General features: G+C 30.5%; 1 protein-coding gene across 1 annotated transcript in view; it reads right to left on the bottom strand.

Annotated features, from left to right (window-relative positions):
- Nucleotides 1–458: 458 nt before the first annotated feature.
- Nucleotides 459–27915, bottom strand: part of LOC142324071 (uncharacterized) — a 761232-nt gene continuing 733775 nt past the window's right edge. The window contains exons 9-12 of the mRNA XM_075364700.1: nucleotides 25243–25373; nucleotides 20799–20997; nucleotides 11121–13970; nucleotides 459–4110 (exon numbers count right to left, since the gene is read on the bottom strand). Coding sequence (XP_075220815.1) covers nucleotides 2972–4110; nucleotides 11121–13970; nucleotides 20799–20997; nucleotides 25243–25373 — 4319 coding nt within the window. The 3' untranslated portion in view covers nucleotides 459–2971. The remainder of the gene's footprint in view (nucleotides 4111–11120; nucleotides 13971–20798; nucleotides 20998–25242; nucleotides 25374–27915) is intronic.

Raw genomic sequence — 27915 nt, 5'->3', positions numbered from 1 at the left:
ATTGCTAGTTTATATTTTTATAGTGTTAAATGATTTGAGCCTGATACTCAAAGCATTTTGAATACAAAGTTGATTACTTATGGATTCCAGCTATGCATTTCCAAATTCCAAAATACCTAATTAATACTTTATAGCAGTTTCTTTATTTTATGAATTATTTTTTAGTTTTCACGTTTTTTATTTTTGTGTCCACATCCATACCTATCCATATTTTAAATAAAATGTTAAAAAAAATATTAAATTTTAAGAAATATTAAGTGTTTAGCATGTTAAGTTGAAAGTAATGTATAATTTTTAGTATGCCTTTTCTCAATTCTTTTATTCTAGTTCCTGAAAAAATAACTGTATTATTATCATGGTAAAGTTTTACTTAATAAATTTAATTAATACTTAACTTATTTTGGTTAAATAAATAATATGCAGAGGTTTTGTTAAATATTTAGAAATAAATATAACAATTTAAAAATATTGAAAAATGCCATCACAATTTATTCATTTATCTTTAATAACGTATAAAAACAGATTGTGCCTTATCGTTCCGTTAAATATACATAATAATATTATAATTAACATGTAGCTTCTTGATTTCATTTTCGTTAATATTTTCTATTATACAATAGTTAATTTTATATATAACTGAAATAATAATAATTGTTAAATAAATGGTGCACATGATACTACTTGAAAGTTACAATTTACTATTAACTCATTTATTGCATTCATCTATTTAAAAGAAAAAATGAAAAAATGAGTAATATTAAAAATATGTTGTGTCTCAACACATATATATAAATTCCATTTCATTGTAATAGCTCTTTATAGTTTAAAACACTAAAAAAAAATATAAGTGGATTTAAATTATAAATGAATATATTAAAGAAAAAAATTTAGAATAACATTAAAATCAGTGCACAAATACTGTAGTTAAATGAGAAATTAAAATTATTTATATTCTCCGTATTATAATCCTAATAGTAATAGTAATTACACACAATATCAATTTTAATAATAGTAATAAAAATAAAATAATAAATTTATAATTTTTAACAAATCATTAAAAATTAAAATAAAAAAGAACAATGATGTATATATGTGCGTTAAATAGGTAAACTAAAAGTTAAGGAACGTTAAGTATATGTAACATTAATTAAATAATAAAATAAAATATGTGTAATATATAAGTTAAGTCGCACTAAAAATGTATAGTATAATATTAGATACATTCATTTAAAGATTTTTTTTTCATCTAGTTATAAGTTCCAAATATATATATGTATAAAAAATGAATGTATCAAATAATAGATGTATTATTAATAATAATAGTAAAAATAATAATAACACATTAGCACCTTAATAGGTCTTTTACAATATTACTCATTTATATACACGAAAAGCAGATTATTTAATTATTATGATTATTATTTTTTCCTACTGTTAATCATAACAATAATAAAAGTTAAAACACATTATTCTGCCTCTAAAATATTTTATTTAAATACAAAACAATTTTTTAACTTAAATTATTATCATCATCATTAATAATATAAATACATACGTATTTTATTTATGACATAAGCTATTGTGTTAAATCATACACAAGACAATAAAAATGTTACCTATAAATATAATTATTTATAATGCATATAATTTAATAATATTTGTATTACAAAGCATATCTTATAAAGAAGGATTTTTTTAAATTATCAGACAACTTTCATTTCTTCATATATATCTGTCGCAAAATAACATTTTCTGACAGTAATTTTTTTTATATTTATTTAGCAAATTTAAATTTTTACAGGATAAAAAAAACTGCAATAATAACTCAATTTCAAACAATGGAAAAAGAAGGAAAAATAAATAAACAAGATATATCTTAATATTAAAAAATAAACTAAAAATGAAAAAGCCTTATTTAATTTACATAACAAAAACTTAAAAATAGAAATATAAACAATAACTACTTACAACAAATAAAAAGAAAACCAAAAAATATACCAAATTATTTATTATATGAATGGTTAATGCGACAGATCTCCCAACTTATTACAATATTGCAGCGTATGTCATAAATAAGCAAAAAATAATGAAAACAAACTAAAGAAAAAACCCAGTAATGATGTTTCTTTTTAATAATAATAATAATTATTCTATGTATAAAATCATGCCTATTTAACTGAAATATAATTGCAATTAATGAATGATAAATAATATATAATAAATACTTTTTTTTTTACAATTTAGTTTTGTTACCACAAGGCAAGAAATCCTTTTACTTTTTTTGGAAGAAATAACATATCTCTAAATTAAAATAAACTGATGATTTTAATGAATTGTTTAAAAAGTAGTAATTCTATAAATAAATTATTAATTTTTTTTTAAATATAAAAAAAATTATAATCAAACTTAATATTAGTAGCAAAATAACAATTTAGTAATAAATCTAATACTCTAAAAAAAAGTTCATAAGAATTATTCTTTACAAAATAACTGTAAATGCTTTATACATTTAATTAGAATAATGAAAGTAACTACAAAAAAGGTCAAATATGCAACAACAATAATAATATAATATTATAAATACATATACATCAATTATAATATAATTATAAATTAGGACACAATTCAAAAGGTATCATTTAAAAATGTACAATTAAAAACAGGATGTAAGAAATAATAATTGTAAAATTTTTTTTTTTTAAAAAGGTATTAATATAATTTTATTTTAATTATTGCACAAAATTCTTGCCCAGTGTTAACAAAAATGTTTAAATGAATACTAGTTGAACATGTCGTCAGTCTCATATACCCAACCGAATCATAATCATTAACGGGTATTTGATCATTGATATTTATAGGAAAACGTTTTTCACACAAATTAATGTTTTCCAATAAATATCATAAAAAAATATTTCTTTTACTTTATGATTTACACAATAACAAAGAAGGCACCGAACGAAGTAAATTAAAATTAATTTGTTGCAACCGTACCGTCGCAGACATCGTTGAGTGGTGATGAGTCTTTTTCGATTTTAACTTCATTTTCGATCAGTTCTTCTGTATATCCATTCGTAGTAGTTATAATATGTTCTTGTGTCAGTCCATCGGTTTTAATATCTTTTTTAGAGTCAGTAATGGTAGATGGTTTTTTTATCGCTGTTGAAGCTGATTTATTCAAAGCTGTTTTTCCAGGTAATACTTTTTCATTGGCCGTTTTAGTATCAGTCTTCTTTAAAGCAGTAGTTGTAGGTTTAGAAGATGTCTTAGGAACACCTGGTCTAGAAGATGAAATTTGTTTATTCACAGTTTCTTTAACAGTCTTGTCACTCGGTTTTGCCGGAAATTTTGGTTTGGAAGTGGTTAATGATGTTGTGGCCGGTCTTGTTGCCGGTGGTTTTGGTTTACTTGTCATAGATGTAGTCATAGTAGTGGATGAAGCCGTCTTATTAACAGAACCAACCCTGGAAGTAAGCAAATTTGTAACTTTAGAAGCAAGAGGTTTAGGCGATCCAGGGGCAGGTTTAGTGGTCATAGCAGGTGAAGCTTTCTTTGCCGGTACCATTTCAGGTTTCTTCGTACTCGGTTTAGATACATCTCCATTTGTAAGTGGCTTTTTATCAGTCAAAGAAGATCTCGGTTTTGCAGCAGCAGAGAGAGTTGATCTAGCTGTAATGCTTGGTTTAGTCGGAGAAGTTTTAGTGGCACTTGAAGGTCTGCTGGATGAAGTCGGTGTAGTGGGTTTGCTAGGCGGAGTAGATGGTTTGCTTGTTGGAGTACTAGGTTTAGAGACAGTTCTAACAGATCCAACAGTCAATGGTGAAGATTTCACTCCAGAAACAGGTTTTGTAGCGGTCTTTGATACAGGGACTGTCGATGAAACAGATTTTCTTGCGGGTGCAGTAGGTTTTGCTGTTGATGCCATAGTTCTAGCAGCTACTGCAGGTTTTCCAGAAGAGGGTGATGATGTCATTTTCGTTCCAGCTTTTGTTCCCAAATCAGTAGGCTTCTTTGGCCCAGAAACTGCTGTCTTTTTGGCAGCAGTTGCAGAGGTAGTAGACTGTTTCTTTACTGCAGTTTTAGCAGCTATGACCCCAGCTGTTACAGCTGCTCCTGTTTTACAAACAAACAAAATTCATAATAAAAATGAAAAACTATTCATCTAAACATAATTCCACAGGAATAATCCAAGCTGTTGACAAGCTAAAAATAATTATTTCACATCAATTATATTACTTTTCACTTACTTTATGTCAATATATTTTTATCACTTTAGTTTATTTATATATACGAAAAATATTATTCCAGCAAAAGAAAAAAGTACCAGAGCAATGGAAATCTCACTTAAAGATGATCATGTTTACTTACTCTTTCAGGAATCATTGATTCCATAACATGATCGATGGTGCCAGTAGTTCTGGAGAATTGGGAAGAGAAAAATTATTTTTTTGTACAAATGTGTAAAAAAAAACTTTTTTACCAAATTGTGTAAAAATTTGATTTTTATTTGGTTACTTAACAGCAAAACTTAACTGTAATACGATTTTTTATTAAAATTTAACAACTATTTATTAAAATTTACATTTAATTTGGTCTCCATCTCATTTAAAAATTGGTCATGCTACTTCAAAAATTGCAAAATAATCTGAGTTAATTAAAAAAAATTAATCATTTAGAATTTAGAATTAAAAGTACATAAAATTTTATTTTACTAATGACTTCTGATTTTTTTTTCATATTTTTTTTTATTGTTATTACTGAATTTATTGTAAAACTTTTTTTTGCAATCAGAGGTTAATAATTATTAATAAATAATTATAATATATAATATATTTATATTTAAGTTAAAAAAAAAGAAGGAAATGAAGTCAGATTCGAACCTAAGTGCCTTCCCCTTATAACATCCAAATATTTAATTAATTAAAATTTTATTTGGCCATAACTATGGAACCAATGAAAATTAGTACCACTTACGATATGTAGTTGAAAACCCCTCAATGAGGGCTATTACTGCAGTTAAGAAACAGCCAAAAATCCAGATCTTTTGGATTTTGGATACTTTTGGTTCGATCGATTGCAATCAAAGGGGGAGGTGCACAAATAGATGTTACAACAGTCCTAAATCTGACATTTCTACATTCTACGGCTATTCATTTTTGAGCTATACGAATGTAGACGTCACGCCGAAACTAATCAAAATGGATTCAGGGATGGTAAAAAAAAATTGGATATTTCTGTTGAAATCTGAAATTTTTCGCAATTAGAATACTTCCTTGTACTTTGTGCAAGTAAGTAAAAATGCATGACATCTTCTTGATAGTTTTTTTAAAGACAATTTCAGTAGTATATATTTAACAACTTTTTTTTTAATAAAGCTACTTTAGCAAGAAAAAACATGTCTTAGGCATGTATTTTAAATAATTTTTCTACTAATAAATAAATTTAATGTAAGTACTAAATATATATATATGTACTTAAATACAGAATGTTTCAAAATGAATATTGGGGTTTTAAAGCTATGTAATATTTCTCAAGTTTCATGTATATTGATTAGTAATATATGAAATGAAAAAGTAACTCATACAGTTTTAGCTATGTGCAAGCTCATAAAGTGTTCCCTATACCTTCTACTTGAAAGCGCTGGGAGCAAAGATGGCGACCCCCCTCAACAAAAAGTGTTCTGTTTTTTGCAGTTTGCAAAGTGTGAACCTGTAATTACTGTTCAACATGTGTTCCGTTTAAAGTTCTGCGATGATCTGTAGAATGAAATTTCCCAGACAAGATTAGTCGCCACACACTAGATGACAGGGCTTGTTTGCCATGGCCTCCACATTTGCCCGATCTGACACCGTACAATTATTTTCTTTAGAGATTTATAAAGGATTACGTGTATGTGCCACCATTACCGGCTTGACTTACCCGACTTGAGACACAGGATTGAAACAGCTGTCACGTCAATTACTCCAGACTGGCTGATTAAAATATAGGATGAACTCTCCTATCAGCTGGATATGTCATGCGACGAATGTTGCTCACCCGATAAAAAACCCCGATATTCATTTTGAAACACATTGTATAATATAATAAGTTTAAGTACAATTTCTTCTTTTTTTGGGTGGGGGTTAAAATGTCCAAGAAAAAACCTACACAAAAAAAAAGGACAAAAAAAAAAGGACAATACAAAAAAAAAAGTATTAACTTTATAACATATATTTTTCCAATTGAATAGTGAAAATAGAGGAATAAAATAAAAATATTGTTAATAAAAAAATGTTTTATTGGTAAATTTTTATTATCCAGTGACCAAATTAAACGAAATTTAATCTTTTACTAGTACCTACACTACACTAACATTTTCTGAATTTTGAAAAAAAAAAGAACATTATAAAAGGATGTTTAAATAAAAGTAAAAAGAACATCTCAATCTAGGCTTCAGTACTTTTTCTATTTTTACTAAAAAAATTGAGACAAATAGATTTAATATAGTAATAATTTATAAATGGTTCCAAAACTAGTTTATCTATTACAAAATAAACAAACCTGGGATTGAGCTATAATTATTTTGTAAAAAAAAGGAATAAAAAAATTCAAAATATAAATCAAATTACGATTTGATTTAAAATAAAATCATAATTTCATGATTTTAAAAATTTAATATATTTAATTTATCCCTGTTCTTTAATATAATATTTTATTCTACTTTAAATCATTTAAATAACAAGAAATCTGTCATTTATTTTTAGAAGCATGGAGAAAAAAAGATTTTTACTCTTAATTTTATATATGCGATTTTGAATTTCCATAACTTTGCTGATACTAACTACTCCAATAAATATTTTACATACACCAAAAATGTGTTTTTTCATCTTTACACTCATCAAATTTCTGACCTTGTCATTCTTTAGAAAACAGTGGCCTTAAAAAAAAATATATCTATTTCCATAAATCTTATGGAAATACTGTTTTCTCACCTACAATGTGAATATTTTTCAGTTTTAATAAAAAATTTGTTAATTTATCTAATGCTTTGGTGGTTTAAAAGAGAGAAACATTAATGAAAAAATATACTCATTTAACAACACTTAAATACGAAGGATGTTTTAAAGTAAGGTCTGTTTTGAATTTAATGCCTATGTATGCAATGTAAACAGATGGCATTTGCATAACTCTATTATTTGAATTGATAGCAACAATAGTTTAGTCATTTTGTTGTTGTTATTTATATTCATCCCCCAATGAGTACTACAATTTGTGATCCTGCTGAGTCTGAAGTACAACGAGTAATCAGATTTTTGGTGACATAAAATAATCCTGCGGTTGAAATTCACATGCAAATTTGTGATGTTATGAACCGAATACTGGGTATATTTATTTTTATTTAGTTTTTTATTTTTAAGACAGTGGTGCTGTTCATTTCAAAAACATTTATAATGAAGATATACTGTGATAACAACAGATGATTTGACTGAAAAAGTTGATAAAATTTCGAGAAAACCAGTGCTGTGTTACAACTGTCTTTTGATGTTTCATGATCTTTTGATTTATTTTGACTGAAAAATTGGGTTTAAAAAAACTGTGTATCAGGTAGCTCCTGAAAATGTTAACAAACACACAATGGAAAAACATCTTGTTGCAGCACATGAATGGAAAATGCTTATTAAGAAAATGAAGATGATGAATTGTTTGATTTTATCTCATTGTTAAAGGAGACGAAACCTGGATTTCTTATAGAATTATTCAAAATTAATTTAATAGTTTGAAATGAAGAGATTTAAAAATATGACACAATATGACCACAATGCGTCTTATCAGTAATGCGGCCCTTGCCCTGTCGCAATTTGAATTTTTGAGTGATCGCTCACCAGGAATGACGTCGCTACCTTTATTCTCAATATGCCTAATATTCATTAGGATGAATTTTTCTTTACAATACTTGTTAAAATATCAATTATTCTAGTTAATAATTGTAAAAATGATGTGAATATAACATCAGTTTATATTTATGTCGTGTTTTTTATTCTTCATGACTGGTAAAAATTTCCATGACATTTTCTCGGACAGCCCAAATTTGCCCCGAAACACGTTCACACGTTCGGTCATATTCTGCTGTCCTGAAAATACCTAGGGCATATTAAACATTAGGCACAAAATAATAAACATTCTTTTTTTCCCAGCCAATAAGAAAAATTCTTGCATGTGACGTAACATTATGACTACACTGCACCATCATGTTTAAAATAGACATTGTATGTTCCCCTTATCAATACTCTCCTTCTATTTATGCTAATAGTGTATGTAAAATGTATCACATATCCAACTCGAATTCATCAGTCATTTAGTTCAACAACCCGATCTTGTGTACACTGCAGCACATACCATAGTCTGCATACTGTATTTATGTACTGCTCTGTCAATTTTTTGTTTAACTGCTTTGTACTGTATTAAAATGTCTGTCATAATAAATAAACCCATTTAAATTTACCAGAGAAAGTTAAAATTTTAAAGCAATTCAACAAATTGAATTTAAAAATGAAAACCCAAAGAGAAGCAACAATTAAATTAGTTAGTTCCACAATCAACATTAAGAGGTGTACTAAAAAAATTTAAGTAAGTTCAAGAATGTTACTGTTTCTGACAGAAAAAGAAAGAGTGGTAAAAGTCAAATAGTTGATGAAGCTTTACTGATTTGGTTTAAACAGGCCAGCTCTATGAATGCCCCTACTAATCGCAGCGTCCTGTTGCAAAAAGTAAATGATTTAGTACAAAAAATGGGTGAGCACTGCAACGGACAGGTGGTCAACTAAATGGAAAGATCGGCATGAAATAATCTATAAAAATCTACAGAGAAGAACAAGACTCTTGACGTTAATTCAGCTAAGGACTGGGTAGGAACCTGGAAAATTATACTGAAAACGTACATGTCAGAAAACATCTACAACATAGATGAGATGGGACTTTACTACAGAGCAATTTACAGTGATCACCAGATCAGTGCATAGTTTTCAAAAAATCTATAGCTTCTGTCAGTAAAAAATGAAAGCTAGAATTCTAGTAGCTCTTGCAATATGACAGAATCAGATAAACTGACACCATCAGTGATCGGCACAAGTAAAAGGCCTAGATGTTTTAAAGGCATTAATAGGATTTGCAGCTTTGTAAGAATAAAAAAAAATTCTTTAATTTGGATAACTGCACAGCTCACCCAAATTTATCTCTGGAGAACATTAAACCGTGTTCTTACCACCGAATACCACATCAATCAAACCAACTGCTTGACAAAGTAATTATTAAAACCTTTAAAACATATTATCAATCTGATTTTAGGAAAAAATTATTGACATGATAGACAATGGTGAAGGAACATGTACAGAGATTGCAAAGATCACAATATTAGATCTTTGCACATGACAGCAAAAGCTTGGTTTCGGAAGAATGTATTCTAAATTGTTTTGAGACTGGAAAAAAATTGCTCCACAAGAAACAGTGCAAATTGTGAACTTGAAAGGCCTGCAACCATTGATGAACAGTTCAGTGCACGGATAGAAACTGACAACTACTTACCCGTTGCAGAAATCATAAGTGCTGCGCATTCGCAATCATTGTAAAAAATTTGCAAGATGAAGACAATGATAATGACAAAGAGGAAGAGCCAGACAGAGAACGTTAAGTAAAAGGAAAGTCCGGGAATCCTTGAGTACTATCGAAGAGCTTTGGTGAAGAATATAAACATCTGTACAACTTTGAATCATTTTTAAATAAAACAGACACAACAAAAATAAATGACTTTTTTTAAACTCATAATTTAGTACAAAAAATGTAGTTACTTATAGTTTCAAATAAAAAATAAAAATTAAAAAAGTGTGGGTCTTAAACGAACATAATAGCATACTCTCATTTATAGACTACACAACTGCTGACTCCATTTATGAATAATACGATTGTCGTTTATTATGATCCCAATGTAATCCTAATAATCACTGTATTATGGAAATTCTTGAAATTTATAATAAATTGGAAAACAACATACTGTACTAAAAGTATGGTTAGATTCTAATACGTTATCTGAATATAAGTAAGACTGTCAGTTTAATTTTTGGTAATCATTATGATTGTATTCCTACTGATTTTAATGATATTATTGGCAATGAATTTGTTCAAAGAAAATGTTACACTAACTGTTTAGGTATTATCATTGATCAACATTTCAGATGGGATTGTGAAATTTCAAATAAAATAAAATATATTGTTTTCGTATTACTGAGAATAAGCAAAATTCTTAAAGTTACAAATTTATTAGCCATTATGTATGGAATTTATTGCACTATTGTTAGCTAAAGTATTAATTGCATAGGGGTTTGCTGAGCGTGTGGGGTTGTTCAAATGAAACAATTAACTATATATAGAACAGTAAAAATTAACAAATAAAAATATCAAATTACCCTTAATTTATTTGAAAAATGTTATTAGAATCTTCGTCATCATTACACTGAAATAGCCCTAAGCTATATAAATACTCACATTTCTCAAATATGAGTAATAAATCCATCCATTTATTGAGAATATGTATAGAAATTAACAGAAAGAATCATAAATATAATGCTATGCATTATTTTAATAAACTCCCTCTTGAAACTTAAGTCTAGTATCAAAAAATTATATAAAAATATTACAAAAGGCTGTAAGATGAATGAACATGAATTAAGGATATTTGATACCGATGAATACTCTTAAGCGACTATTGGATGATATTTTTGTTTTTTTAAGCCTTAGTTCTAAATTTTTGTATTTTTTATTTCTTGCATTTTTTGTATTTTTACACCTGATTACATAAAAGATGCCTTGACATCTCTGCTGAGTACTCTATTGACACGTCGCTGTGCTAAGTTACCACATAACTAGAAATTAAATAAATAAATAATTTCCTATAGAAAGAAAATTAGAATGGTAGTAAGTAATACAGTAAAATTTCCAGATTAATTAATTAATAATGAGAGGAAGTGTAAAAGGCAAAAACTGTACTTAAAGCATATACGATGTAAATTATAGCAATGTGTTAACATAGTGTATAGAACAGAAAGAAAAGAAATCCATCAAAGCACACACTAGATAAAAGATAAACTAACCTGCTGCGGCTGCAGCTGCTGCAGCAGCAAGCAGTCCTTCCTTTTCCTCAGGTTTCTGCTCTGCGATTCCAGGTGCTGGGGTCGGTGGAGGAGTTCCAGTAGCCGACTGAGTATCTTTAGATGATTCTTCTACTGATTCTGAGATGTCAGTAGGTGCCACAACTTCCGGTATCGCTTCATTTTTCACTAATTCTTCCTTTGGTACTTCAGGAGTTGCTAAAGGTTCAGCAGGGATGAAATCTACATTTATTGTTTGTTCTAGAGTTTCTTCTTGTTGTTTTACAGGTGTAGATAATACTGAATCTACTTGTTTTTGTTCGATTACAGGTTCATTTAAAACTGATTCTTTAAATTCTGCTTCGCAGACTTTCTCACTAGCTACATTAGGCAATAAATCCAATGGTGGTAATGTAGTCAAATTACCAATAACTTCTAATAGTGCACTGTTTTCTTTGAAAAGTGTTGATTCATTTGAAGTTAGGTCAGCAGTATTTACTGATTTTGTCTCTTCCACAATTTCTTGCGGTACTACATCAGGCTGTAAGATATCATGTGATATTTCACTAACACTTATGTCAGTATGAGGTTTTTGTTTTGAAGCTTCATTATCTTGAATATGAGAAAATATAATTTCTTTTGTAACTTCATTCTCTGTAATATTATCAGGAAATTTATCTTCTTTTGAAGTTTTATCATTTATAACTTCAAAAATATTTTCTTTTGGAGCTTTGCTGATTTGAGAAAACATATCTTCTTTTGAAGCTTCACTGACTTGAGAAAATATATCTTCTTTTGAAGCTTCACTGACTTGAGAAAACATATCTTCTTTTGATGCTTCACTGACTTGAGAAAACATATTTTCTTTTGAAGCTTCACTGTCTTGAGAAAATATATCTTCTTTTGAAGCTTCACTGACTTGAGAAAACATATCTTCTTTTGATGCTTCACTGACTTGAGAAAACATATTTTCTTTTGAAGCTTCACTGTCTTGAGAAAACATATCTTCTTTTAAAACTTCATTATCTTTAGCATCAGAAACTCCATCTGATACTTCATTATTTGAAACTTGAGAAACTACAATTTCTTCAAAAACGTCATTAACTTTTACAGAAGAAACCTCATTTTCTTTTTCATTTAATTCTGGTATTTGATCACTAAATGGCTTCCCAAATACATCTGCAGTACCAAATAACAGATTAGACTCTCTGACCGGAGAGCTGACAGGTGGTGCAAATTCACCTTTATCTGAAATCTCTGACTGTGTTTGCTCTAAAGTTACTTCATGAGCATCAAATTTTGATTCAAAATTGTTTTCAAACGTTTCACTTGGGCTTTCTTGTTTAATAATGTTAGATAAGTCTTCTTCAAAGTGAGAATCATTAACTTTAAAGTCAAGTGCAGGATCATTAAATTCTAGAGGTGAAGATTTTATTTCATAACAATCTTCTTTTTCCAAAAATTCTTCCAAAGCAGCAACCAAATTTGATCCCTTTGATTCTATTTTAGTTTCGATTGGTCCTGCAGAATGATTATAATCACCGACTGTTTCAAACTCAAATTTGGAATTTACAGTACCAAACTGAAGATCTTCAGGAGCAACATCCACCTGCTCGGTTCTGACAGCTATATCATGAGATACTGCTTCTAAATCTGAACCAAATTCAGTAACACTAACTTCAGAGTTAGTTGACATAAACTGAAGATCATCTGATGACTTTTCAGGCATTACACATACCAGTAGTTGTGGTTGTGAAAATTCTGCTGCTAGAGGATGAACCAAATTTTCAGGAAGTTGAGTAGAATCATCCACTTGGAAAAACTGTGGCGGTTTCTCATCGTCTGGTGATTTCAATTGACAAAATTCTACTGGGGCATCATCAACTGAGGATTTTCTAAAGGTCACAAAAGGAGATAATTTCTCATCTTCAATGTGAGTGGCTTCCTTGATCTCATCCATTACATCTTGTTTAGCATCATTATTGAAGACAAAGCCAGATGACGTAAAATTATCTCCATTATCTGAAATTACATTGCTTTCAGTTTCTTGCACAGCATCAATTTTCTGTTTCAATGATGCTTCAAGATAATTCTGTTCAAAAGATGTATCTTCTGCATTGTTTTGTTCATCAGTTACAGTTTCCTCATATAGTGGATTATGATCAATATTCTCAGCATCATTAACACTTATGCTATCTTTGATTTCTTGGGCAAACGGATTAGTATCACTCAATGGTTTATCTCCTTCAACAAGTGCAATTTCTACAGGCGGTTCAGGAGATGTACGAGGTGAAGGTCGCTTTAATACTTCAGCAAATGTTAATGCTTTCTGTGTTTCAGGAATGAGATCTTGTTGTTCTTGGGTATCGATGTTATTTTCAGCGTTAACAGAATCAGTCTTTACATCTTGCAGTTCCTGGGTTATGTTATTGATTTCATGCAGATATGATTCTTTACCAAGATCACAATCTTTTTCAAGATCCATAAAAGGTGATGTATCAATATTTGTTGGTGAAACAGAAGCTTCGGCGATCGTTGACCGAGGAGTTCCAGGGACTAAATTATCATCAAGTTCAGGAGACACCAAATCCTGGAGTTCTTTAGGGGCATCCATTGCCGGATCAAAATCATTATCATTTGAAAATAATGCTTCAGAAGATGCTTTGTCTTCATCATCATGAGGAAATCCTGAAGAGAAGGCAGTCGAAGTATTCATAGATGCACTAAAACTAAATACTGAATCATCACCACATTCTGCTTTTGTTGACAAAATTTCACTTTCATCAGGATGAAAGTTTGACTTACTTTTATCATCCAACTGCTCATCATTAAGTTTTTCAGTTTCTACTCCATCTGAAACAAAAATATATGAAAATACATTTTCAAATTTTATTCATTTCTAAATGTAGCATCCAGGGATCTTTTATCTGCATTTACATACTGGTTCATAAACATCAAAAATGATAAAGGAGAATAGTGGCTGTACATTTATCCATGTAATTCAAGGTATAAATACATTTCATATAGTAGCTGTAGCTGAAAATGTTATCTGAAATACTGCCTTATCATAAAACTGAAATGAATAAATAATTTTTATCTAAATACATAAATACCATTTATTTAGATCTGTACATTAAAAGAAATCCCTTTCATTTACAGTTTACAATAATAGTTACTGTGGAGCTTATAAAATAAAATCACTTTTTATATATATATATAAATTAGTCATAACTGTTCACAGAGGAATCATGTTAATGTTTAAAACAAATTGAAGTATAAACATTGTACACAAAGTAGATGTTATAAGTCTTAGATTTGAATTTTTCATTATTGAACAGTCTATAATATCAAGAGTGAAAAACTGACAAAATATTATTTGGAAGAATTAGTAATTCTATTATGTAGGCTAAGAAACATGACAATGTAAACAAACATTTTAAATTTATTCATTAAATGAACTTTTATATTCAGCAAAGTAATTTTTGGATTGATTAAGATTTCAAGATAATAGATCCATTCATGGAAGCAAGCTTAAACTTTAGAACAGAATTTAAAAACAGACATAAGCAGTTAAGAAATGAGAAAACTTTGTGAATTTTTTCAAGTAGCAGTCTAGTAAACAGAAAATCATCTCTCTTAAATTTAATATTGACCTAAATTATTTTTACCGTATTAGTATATGTATATTAAAGTTTAATAAACAAGATTATAAACTGCTAAATAATAATCCAACAAATAATTCAAATATAAAAAAACAGTAAAAATTAAAATACTGAAAGATAGATATGTATAAAAAATTTTGTAATGCTGAACAGTTATAGCAAGGCACTTGCAGAAGGGAGTAGATGTACAGTTGCAAGTAGAGGAAAAACCACCTTGCTAGAACGCCTCTGCTACACTAGTCTGTTTATTATGATAAGTTTATTGTATAAACATGATTTGCAGTGAATTTATTAAATTCATACATATTTAGTTCAGCAAACTAACAAGTAAAAAACAAATTAAAAACAATTTATAGTCTTGTAACGAAAACCTCCACTGAACTCTATGGTGGAGATGTAATATGTTTCTTTCATCCGGAGATTCTGCATTAACTATAACATTTCTCACATGCTAAAAAATTCAATATCATCCTGTTTTAAATTACTAAACATATTAATTTTGTTCACTGAAATGTTAAAGAACATAACTTCATTTATTCTATATTTATATTTATTTTATTAAACAATTATCACTGACTCTTAGGAAAAAGTATTTATAAGAAAATAAATCTAATAAATGAATGATAAAAGAATTAATAAAGAGGTATTATTTTAACTACACTAAAAACAAGCATAACATAATTACACTAAAAACAAGCATTTTTAACAGGGTTTTATAACGGGTGTTTCAAAGGATCCCTTTTGTTTGACTAAGTGAATTTATTAGAAAAATAAAATTCTTACACAATATTCAAATTACCTTTACTAACTTTACAATAGTTTTTCAAAATGTTTTCCTGTGATTCTGATGCAGGTTTGTACACATTTCATAACATTTGTAACCACTTCTTGTAATGTTTGCTCAGCAATTGAAATCTTACTTTCAATGTTAGCCTTCGATTCCTTCAGTATCATACGATACTGTGCGATACGCAGATGCTATTCCCAGCAGGGATCTCCTGTGTCATGCTGCAACCTGTCAGATTACGTTTTACCCTGAGCGCTGCTTCCCAAACTGGGGCAGCACACAACAACGAGGATATAGCTGCCGACACAATTAATCACCGCTTCAAAGCTCTTGGAACTTGCTACGATGTCATCAACAGTCTCAGTGCTTTAATTGTATTTTCAGTTTTTCTACAACTTGCTAGTATATGGTTCGTAAATTTACAACCCTATCAACCAATATTGCTAGCTCGTATTCTTTGATCCTCTATCTATCTGCAGGTTTATAGGTTTTACCTTGCTTCTCACAGTCAATGTGATATATGTACATTTGTTGGGAATGAGCCTTAGACCATGGTCACTCATCCACGTGTTCACCAACCGTAGTGCCTGATTGCCTCGCTCTTCTATCTTATTTTCTGTCCTTCCTCTTACCAAAATGGTGAGATCTTCGGCATATGCTATCATCTCTATTCCCTCTGGCAACCGCAAACTGAGCATTCCGGCATATGCCAGGACCCAGAGTAAAGGTTCCAGCACTAATCTCTGAGGAACTTGTAAGACTGAAACCTTATATGCCATCCTGCATATTCGACATATTTCAGCACTCCGATAATCACTACCACACTTGCCTGTGTAAATATCCCAGCTCACAACCTGAGACAGCACCTGTAGTGTTGATCGGCCCCATGTTGATGATGAGGCTCAACAGTCGATATTCAATTGCTTCATCTGTGTTCTTCTGTCTTCATGCTGAAAAACAAGAAGACAACCCTAGCCTCCATCCAGCATCTGGGGAATGCAGTATTCTCAACCCCATAGCTTGCTACTTCTACCATCTCCCAGGGCTTTGCTTGATTAGCCCCTTCAACAATGCCACTGGTAAACAATCTGGGCCAGAGCTTCGTCAATCACCAAATTGCTGCACTGCCACTGCCATTTCATCTAATGTGAATCTTCTTTTTTCACAGCCAATAACATCAACTACACTTTCTGGTTTGCAGGGGAAGTCCTCTGATCTGGACTTTGACCTGTGCGATCATCAAAACTGGCAGACACCTACAAAGCTGTTTAGTGACAATACGGTAGGCCTGACCCCATAGATGTTTGTCTAATTCATTACATAGTTTTCGCCAGTGTTTGATTTTTTAATCTCTCTGTTTAACAAACAGCATTCGGCACTCAATGTACTGCTGTGTGGAGGTTTCATAAGCATCTCCCCCTACTCGTCTGAGCCTTTGTTTTTGCCTACATTTAGCTTGTAATTCTCTCTGAAGCTGTGCTATTTGGCAAGACCACCAAAAGGCTGGCTTGTGTCTTCTTCCTGCGAGTGGCAGCTGGACAATCTCTTGTTGGATGATGTTCTACAATACGTCTGGTTTTTAGCCGAATTCCTATCATTATTCTTCTTGTCACATTTATGACTACCATCGCTGTTTGCTGTACTGTAAACCTCAGAATAGAACCAGGACCTACCGACCTGTACGATGGATTTGTGACTTGCTGTTTCATCTGTTAGTACACTCCAGAAGCACTGATTTTGGTCGAACCCTCCATTCAAGATAATTAAGTCTAGGACCAACAAGAGTCCTCTGGCTTCATACGTCGGCATTTGATCATTGATGCAGTAGCACCGTTACCTCTAGGTATTCAGTAAGCAGTTCTCCATGCCGGTTTGTATACCCACCACCAGTAGCCACCACTTTACTGTTGAAATTGCCAAGAATTATGGCTCCCTTAGTTATACTAGTTATTACATCGTGCAAAGAACTGATGAATTCCACATATTCTTCCAGACTGACATTAGGGGAAACATGTACTCCTATGACTACTAATCTTCCAATTCGATCGCCATTATTCCTTCACTATGCTGATAAGGCCTCCAAGCCAATCTGCCGCTGACATCGTTAATGGCGAAATCTCCCTGCAAATCAGCAAATCAATGACTCTTGGCAGCAAAGTTTCCATTCAGCTTCAACATCACCAGAAAATCAGCACCTCAACTTCTCGCCAACTCCCCCACAAGATCGTGGAAGAGAATGCTTCTGTTGGTGTTTGATAATATCAATTTAATCATCTTTGTTCATGCCGCATGTAAAACCTACAGTGCAGTATTCTGTACTATCATAATTAAGACATCGCTTTGGTGCACGACATTCTCTAATTTTATGTCCTTTGCTACCACAGTTGTGGCATAAATCAGTCCTGTTGGGGCCCCAGCACTCAAAGCTCCTGTGTCCAGAGGCCCAACATCTATTACACCTTTCAATGTCTAACTCAAATGTAGCCCTGACAGTGGACCCACCCTATTTTTATTCTCTCGTCTACTAGTTTATTAGCCGCCTTGTATGTAGTGTCACATTCTGAGTGTCCCCATACGCCTTCCTCGCTGAAGTAATTCGGAAATCTTCATGTTTGTCAATGACATTTGGCTTCACTGTTCTCTTTCTCAGAGGTGTCCACGTCTATATCATGGGTAACCACGCATCTATCTCCATGTAAGCATAAATTTACTTGCAAATCCACAGGCTTGTCCCACACAGTAGAGGGGCTATGGTTCTGCTTTCTAAGCACCCCTGCTTCGGACCTGTAGTTCATAATGGGATAACCTGAAGAATTGGGAAATTTTTTCCAAAACTCATCTTTCACTCATTCGTAATATTTATACATGCAATAATAAGTCTCAATAATAAACACATGTTCATCCTTGGAAAATGACTGTTAAAATAAAAAATTTATACTGTTATAGCATAAGGACATTTCAACTATTACAAGCTGCTAATCTTGAGTACAGTGTTGCCAACTTACAGACATGTAGGGAGAAATAAAATTTACCTATGGGTAACTTCTAACCTTCTTAATCTTAGGGTTGCGTCCTTTTTGAAACACCTGTTAGAATAACAGTAAAGAAATACAAAACTGCTGATTTGACCACAAAGTTGCTGAGTTAACCACTGAAAACTCCAACTCAGATTGCCCATCATAACCTAATACATATTGCTAAGTTGGATAAACATTTTTCCCAAATAAGATAAAGTTACTTTACACAATTTAAGATATCTCCTTAAGTGAATGGGAATAACGATTTAGAGTAAGCACACATGACAGACTTCTGTCTGTGCATGTGCACTTATGATCATTAGAATTTCAATCCATCCATGGAAGGAAAATCAGAAATGATTTTCAGATAAAAATTCAGAAATGATGTAATTTATATCTTTACTTCAAATCCTTCAGAATGGATGTGAATGAAGTAGGTTATATTTATGCTTTAATTGCTCATAAAAATCAATTGTGTAATAAGTAATATTGGACACATCCTAAAAGTAAAAATTATTAATTAGACAGTTTATTAAATTATACTTATTTATATATTTAAAAAACTAAATAATTAGATAATAACAGTTTAAAAAAATAACTTCAAAAAATAAAAGCAGAATGCATTTCACACTAGATATATTCTATGAATGGATGGAACCAACATGAGGTTAGATTATTTAGGTTAGACTATTTTGGACTACAGTGAGCATAGTCATAATTAAATATGTCCATTACTTCTTGTTCGGTGGGTAGTTTAGTGTGAAGAGACTTGTGACGTGAGCTAGACTAAAAGTTTACCTAATATCTAATTCTTATTTATTACATACATATTTGTAATAATAAAAACTTGTTTCTACTAAAAATTTTATGATTAGTTTCCACTCAATCCTGGGCTACAGACGATTTCCCTCATTTTAAACATATATGCTCTTTTATTCCTTTTTCAATCAATCTTTTTAGTTTGCTCCAAGTATCCTAAAGTAATTACTGTTATTAAATGTTAATTTATAAATATCTGTTCTTTCAACACGTTTAGTTTTTATCTTTAACAATTCCATAGGAAAAGGTCAACTGTGTAAACAAAGCTACAATATAATGTTAAAATAGTGAATCATTAAAAATATTTTTTTACCTTGTTGCTATATAGAGGGGCAATATGGAATATTTATCCATAGATTTTCTGACCATGTCACTGTACTGTTTTAAACTAATATTATTCTGTCATGCTTACTAAATTTTTGGTCAATTCCTTTCTGCACGCTGACAATGGTCTTTCTAGTAAAACCAATGAACTTAGTTATGTACTTTTTATTCTAAAAAGGACAAAACAAGGATGCCTAGAAAAGAGAAGTTTCACTATTGTTTTTGTGTCATGAAGGAAATATCTTCAGTACTACAAGTAGTATTACACAGAATTAATACTTTTAAGATTCATCCTGAACTAAATGCCCTCATTCTTCACATTGTACAGGGAACATAGTTACGCAAATTAAAAATTAATTTTAAGATAAAAACAAATGAAAATACAAATTTTAAATGATGAAAATGATCAAAATTCAAAACTTCAGTCACAAAAATGTTTGAGTATAAATTCCTTTGAAACTGTATTTCTTACAATTATTCTATAACATCTGAAAAGTCTTAGGGAATTACAACACAAAATCTTAAACGTATCGAGTAAGGTTAAATACCAATAATAGCTAAAGACAACTTTAATAGACTTTCGCTCTTAGATAACGAAAATTAAGGAATGCAGGATGTAGTTTTTCAATACATAAAGTTAAGATATCTTCGAGTAACAACCGTAGCAGTTTACGCTACTTAAAATTAATAAACAAAATATACATCAAAATTTTTTTACTAAGTTTATTCAAAAACTATGGATACTGGTAGACAGGTCCATGCTACTCTGAACAACTTCAATAAATAAACATTTATTCCCAAGATGCTTTAAGTTAAAAACATAAGAAATCATGAGAAAACTTTCAAGATGTCCTGATGTGATTCAATACAACTGTTCCACACCATTGAAAGAATTTAACACCTATGTAAACTTAATTTTCTATCATAAGTTTTAAATTTCATGTCATCAATAAAAGAAACAAAAAAAAGTTACTCTAAGATTTCCAACATCAATGTTTAGAACAAACATTAATAACAATGACCAAATGAACATAAAAATCATATATGACTGATGAAAAATAAAATTACTTACTTAATCTGTTAAATTCTCCAGCACACTCGATAATTCCTTTATGGAAAGCATTTTGTGTCGGCAATGCGATGTCGTTGAGAGATTTACCGGTACTCTTCAAAGGAGATGACGATATAACCTCATCATTTAATTGAATAGGTAGTGGCACCGATTCTGGCACAAATACAGGAGCATCAGGATTTAACTGAGACTCCATTTGCTGAAAAAATAAGACAACTTATTTAAAGAAAAAATAAAATAATTATACAAAATGAAAATGTTTTTTTCCCTTCATTATTGTCATATGTTTTAAATATTAAAATATATATATTATAAGCATTTATAAAAATGCAGAAATTAATTACATCCATACAGCATAAACAGGTGGGAATCCTTTCAAAAAGCATTCTGAAAAAGGATCCAAAATATTTCTCAATTGGAAATATTTCATCCTGAAATATTACTTGATTTAACTTAATTTAAAAAATCAAATTATATTGATTTAATTTGATTTGATTTAATATGGAAATATTCAGCATTCTGAATTTGTTAAATATTTACATCATATATTTCAAAATTTAAAAAGATTTTACTTATATACAAAAGGAATCTTATTTGAAAAAAATAATGGAAAACATTTACAGTTTTTAATAAACCAGTTCCTGTACACCACTGACAATTTTGTGATGTAAAAGAGAAAAATAAGAACAGTTTATTTTCACTTTTTAGGAGTACGGGGGTATGATTAAACCTGAGTAAAGATTGAAAATAAATATGCCATTAATTTTTCAATAATAATTGCATTAATAAATTTGTTGTTTAGGATAATTATGATTCTAACTGGATTAGAAACAAAGATTTTGATCACAGAAGTCAGGTTCTTCTAACTTTACAATGCATTCTGAATTAACAGAATAACATACAAAACACGCACACCTTAAATGATTTTTATTTTTCTAGCTATTATTATATAAAATATTTACACGGCAAAGTATTGTAATGTGCCAAAATTTTGAGTACTCTTATTTTCTACATTTCTGAACAATTGAGACTCACAAGTTCAGAAATGTAAATAAAATAATACATAGTATTGTAGATGCAGTATTTGACTGAATTTTGCTTTATTTGTATGCAATATTTCTACATGTATATTCATGAAATTGAGTAGTCATACTGAATTTTTATGAAAATTAGATAAGGATAGGGTAATTTTCCTTTAACCATGACTAATATCTTGAAATAGCTGAGTCGAACTTGCTAAAACTTTCACCAGAGAACTTAAAGAAAAAATGTCTAATCTCCATTTGGGACCCATTATGACTACTCTCTCAACTAGGCATAATTTGGTGAAAGGTTTACGACACTTTTATAGGACTATTTAGTATTGTTAAAAACTTCTAGTACATTGTGTAAAGCAGTATAAAAAAATTCAAGAATGACTTTCAAAAATCATTTTTCATGTGTTAAGGAAATTTGCAAACAAATAATATTCACAAGTCATTAATAATTTTTAATTTAACACTGAGAAAAGTATTCAATTTTAACCCAATTCAAGTACTGACAACGTTCAAAAGATTTAGATGCCTGTACATATTTTGTACATTTTCTAGATACATTGTAAAACAATATTAACAAATTTTAAGTTTTAATGTTTCTAATTTACTATATGTATGTGTTAGTGCCATTAACTACAAAAAAAAAAAATATATATATTCTCAATAATAACAAGTATTCCATGGCAAATTTATTAAGAAAAGAGAGGAGTAAGTAGTTTCAGGTTGCTTTCTTCATCAAGCCATATATGCTGTCTTATGTCAGAATTCCAAGCTTACTGAAAAAAGAGGGAAAATATACAACCCCTTTTTACGGGTTGTATATTTTCCCATATATAAACCTATATCAATTTGTTCACTTAGATAATGTAAAGAAACAAATAAATGAACCCCTTAATGTTCTGGAAAAAAAAAAAAATATTTATTCATATACTCTCTGCCAACTTAATAGGGAAATCTAATTCATTAAATTCTTAGGCAATTAATAAAAATATATTCTTTTATAATTGCTTATTTCTACAACAAAAAAAGATTGATAGCTTTATTTTGCCTAACTTTGGATGAAAAACACTTGATCTCCAACAAGATCGTACATACTAGTTTGTTTACATTAAGTTAGTGGAGGGGCATCACATCTCCTTTTTGATTGAGCAGGCAGTGCTTTCATTAAGCATCTCTATCCTCATAGACTTGCAGACTTTTAAAGGTAAAGTATGTGTATGGAATCCTTAGAAGTGATATATATATACAGGGTGTCCCATATAAAATGCAACCCAATCTACTACCAATATAAATTGGTAGGTATTGAAATAATAAAAAGGCATGTGTAAATGTAAATTTTATTATTACCATCCATTACCTTACATTTTGAGTAAATGTTGGAAGTGGCCGCCATTCTTCTTGAATACAAGCTTCAATTCTTTTTACAGCGTTTCTTGCAACTTTTTTCAAAGTTTGTGTGGCTAGATATTTAATACAGCTTGTTCAATATTGACTTTCAATTGTTCAAGTGTTCGTGGTTTGTTGCTGTAGGCTTTTTCTTTGAGGTAACCCCATAGAGAAAAATCCACCGCAGTCAAATCTGGAGATCTTGGTGGTCACATGCCTCGACCGATAACACGATTACCAAAGAATTCCTCAACGAAATCAGAAGTTGAACAAGCGTAGTGCGATGTCGCACCGTCATGTTGTAGCCAGCAGTGTGTCTTCCTCTTCCAAGAGTGCGATGAACTGAAATAAAATATCCTGATATCGTTCTGCATTAATGGTGTACTTGAAAAAAATATTATTTTTTTCCGCAATATCGCGCACCACACGCCGAACTTCTGCAGGTGTAATTGTTTTTCATGATAAACGTGGGGATTTTCAGCACTCCAAATTCTACTGTTTTGGCTATTTACGTAGCCATCCAAATGAAACCGTGCTTCATGTGTGAAAAATAACGAATCCATAACATTAATTCCCTCATGCAGAAATCGACAGAACCATTGACAATATTGTAGCCGTTTTTCTTTTGTCGGGCTAAAGGAGTTGATGAACCGTTTGAATGCGATAAGGTCGTAATTGTAATTGTTTGGTCGCCGGATGAACAGTTGATTTAGACAAATTAATTTCAGCAGACAAACGTCTGATCGATTTATTTGGCGAGGCGAGTAGTCGGTCTTTGATTTCAGTGACTGTATCTGTATTCAACACTGACGCAGATCTTTTGTGTTCCTTGTTATTAACAGAACCGGTCTCTCTAAATTTTGCAACTAACCTTAATACTGATGTTTTGTTAGGAGCTGGTTTATCTGGGTACTTATGGCGAAACAAATCTTGCACTGCAACCACTGATGTAATACTGAAGTACGACTCAACAATGAAAACACGTTCATCTAGCGAAAACACCATCTTGTCTTATGGCGAAACAAATCTTGCACTGAAACCACTGATTTCGTACTGAAGTACAACTCAACAATGAAAACACTTTCATCTAGCGAAAACACAATCTTGTCTCTAGCAATACATTGAACGTTATGATTGCATTGTTGTTACTATCGGTAGTGTTCTACTGCGTCGCCGCGATGTTCAGATGGTAGACGAGTCCATTTCAGTAACGAGTAGGGGAGTAAGCTTGACTTTTGAAATTTCATGGATAAGTGATTGATGGGTTGCGTTTTATAAGGGACACCCCGTGTGTGTGTGTGTGTGTGTGTGTGTGTGTGTGTGTGTGTATATATATATATATATATGTGTGTAGAGTGTGCGCGCGCGCGTGCGTGTAAACAGCTAATTCATAAGTAAGTTTACAGCAATGCAACAGATATCAGTACAAAAGTTCCCTCAACTAATGCTCAAGAGCAGCAGTGCCAACATTAACATAAATTTTTATTAGAAACTCTGTTACTGATTTTCAAATGATAATTTCACATTTATAGCTCAGGCATATGACTACTCAACAATAACACTACATCCCTCAAGAGCATGTCATAATGAATATATTTTAATGAAAATCAAAGTTCCTCGCTTATATTATTCAGAAGTTAAAAGAGGAAATAACTGCATTCCCTTTTTTAATCAAGATAAAGCACAGGAAATACAAATCAAGAAAGCATAAACCTTAAAAAAATTCCTGTGGACACATACATTTTTTATACAAATTATTTTACACCTGATAGCCAAATTAGGTTCTTGATCAACAAAAACTACTTTTTATTAATTTACTTGTATTAAGGAAGTTTCATTTTTTTAAATATTTAAACAATAAGCCATTTCTTAGAAATATTTTTACCAACTGCAATTAACTTTCAATAAAGTACTGAAAACATCTTATATTTCTTTAAAAAATATAAAACTTTATTTCTCACAAAGTTTCATATGATTCTGATAAGATTTACATGCAAATAAAAAAAGAAATAACAATGATTTACCTCAATTTCTTCTTTTGTTAATTCACTATTTGTTTTTTCTTCACCCTTAAAATAATTCCACTCTTCCTCGTCTGAATCGTCACCTTCTCCACCACTTTCAGTTACATTCTCTGATTCTGATAATCCCACCACTGAAAATGTAAAATAAACAAAAAATAAATAAATCATTTTTTTTTTAAATTATTACATTTTAACACAAAATATATTCATTATATATATATATATATACACACACACACAAATTTATGTCAGTAGACTGATGTCAAGAAGAGCATACAGCTATAGCCCTAAAGATCCCTTCTGTCTAGAAATCAAAAATCCAAGAAAGTCATGAAAATAGAAAAAATTGCATAATACATGCAAAAATAACATCAATATTTAAACAATTTAACAAAATACAAAATTAAAATAAGAAAAATGTACTTATCTACTTCCATTTTCATTAATGAAATTGACAATTTACCAAAAATGAAAATTAATTCATAGATTCATGGCCATAAAATATAAAAGTACTAAAACCAAATTATGTCTTGTTATGACCTCTCTTTTTCTGTTTAGTGTCCGAAACCACCAGACATATGAATGTAAATGAAGTGTATTCTTGCACAATCTCAGGTCAACCATTCCTGAGATCTGAATTTAATTGAAACCCAACCAACAAAAAACACCAATATCAAAGATCTAGTATTCAAATCCGTGTAAAAGTAACTGCCTTTGAACAAATATTTTGAACTCTCGACATCAAAATCAACTATTTGCAATGACAAGTTCACCACTAGACCAACCCGATGGATTCTTGTTATGACCATGACTTTTTTTTTTTGCTGATACAATGCTTCTGGTCATCAAAATCGACCATATATGTAATCTTAAATGATATATTAGGTTTGTAAGATGCAATTGCTTATATCATAGCTATTATTTTTAACTTTACACAAGGACTAACATTTATTTATTTTTCAATTTAACTTTCCTTTATAAATACAATCTTGTCTCTCTATTTTAACAGTAAAGTTTTTTCTTCATAATGAAATATATTCTGCACTTGGTAACAGTTTCATTTGTTCCTTGCTTTGGGAATAATTTTCTAGCAATGCTTCTTTGACTAAAGGTTTTTCATACACAAAACATCATATGGGGTAAACAAACAAAAGTCACTATTTTACATAAAGACAAGCTGGGTATAGAATGTTGGCTAAATGTGGATAAATTCCCAGCCGATTTCCATTATTGTGTGCTGTGTCAGTTAAGAAGCCTAGATAGCTATTGTCATGAAACATTCTACATTTATTTTTACTTATCTTAATAAACTTTAATCAAAGCTGACAAAATACTGGACAACTGTAAGAGAAAAATGGTAATTAATGTTCTTTGAACTCATCAACTTCAAAAAAATAATAACTTTCATAAACATTGATGAGCTCTTTACTTGCTGATGGTTTTAATATGAATTCTGTAATAATTATTGGAATGTAGTCTTCCATTCCAGATCTTATTTCAAGATCAAAATGATCCCAATGAATTTCATAACAGGTAACAATTTTACAGAATCAGAATCTCTCTAATTTGTGATTTATAACTTGTATGGTTATAATTCAAATTTTTCATAAGGAATGAATTTTACCAATACTTATATAAGAGACACTAGCTACTTTTTCACCGGTTACTCATCTGTTATACTTCATCATTTTATTAACATGCTGCAGAAAGTGGGCTACTATGATGACATAGCCTTCAAAAATCAACTTCCACCAACAGCACAAAATGTTTACTAAGTTTTTCTCATTTATAAATAGCGTGTTGCACTCTACACATAGTTTTTTATATTATATTGGTGTATTTTTTATTATATCTAGTAATATAACTACGTTTCCTAATAAAAATCTAATCAACGTATGGAGGGGGGCAGCTGAAATGTAATGGAAAACAAAATCTTGCACAAAGCGCCATCTTGTAGTTTCATTAGCCTACTACTAATATTCCAAAACCTGTTGACCCATTTTTTGTCTCACCATTGTTATGAAGTCAAATACACCTATCTATCTATAACACAATGCAAAAATTGAATTTTTAACAGTGGAAAAGGTGAACAAAGTAATATTTATCATCATCTAAAAGCCATTAATGGTGATGAAATTGTTGCTCAAAGTACTGTGAGTAGATGGGCAATAAAATGTTGTACATAAGAAGCTGGTGAAGTGAATATTGAGGGTGACCCTTGCAAGAAGGTACAACACTTCCTCACCTCCTTTGGTGCTTCTGAAACACATATTAACACACCTTAGGAGATGTTTGTCGTGTTCAACAATACACAGAGCCGATAATTCTGCAGCATGATGATAATGCTCAGCGATACACATTGAGTGCTGCCATCAAGATTATTGTGAAGTTGAAATTTTAACCTATTTCACATCCTCCATATTCAACAAATTTCATACCCTGTGATCTTCACTTTTTTCCACAATTAACGAGGAAGAATATTAAGGATACTCATTTCACCATGGACAATGAACTAAAAAAAGCAGTGAAGTCGTGGATCAAGCAAAGATCACCAGCATTCTTCACTCATTCCTCATAGAATGAGAAAGCTGATTCACTGTAGGGAAATATGTAGCTGTAAATGGTGACTGCATAGAAAAATGAATGTAAATTATTATAGTAAATAAAATATGT

The sequence above is a fragment of the Lycorma delicatula genome, chromosome 4, assembly GCF_047948215.1.
Source record: "Lycorma delicatula isolate Av1 chromosome 4, ASM4794821v1, whole genome shotgun sequence".
NCBI lineage: Eukaryota > Metazoa > Arthropoda > Insecta > Hemiptera > Fulgoridae > Lycorma > Lycorma delicatula.
Note: the sequence above shows the minus strand (reverse complement) of the source record. Positions and strands in the feature narration are given on the sequence as shown.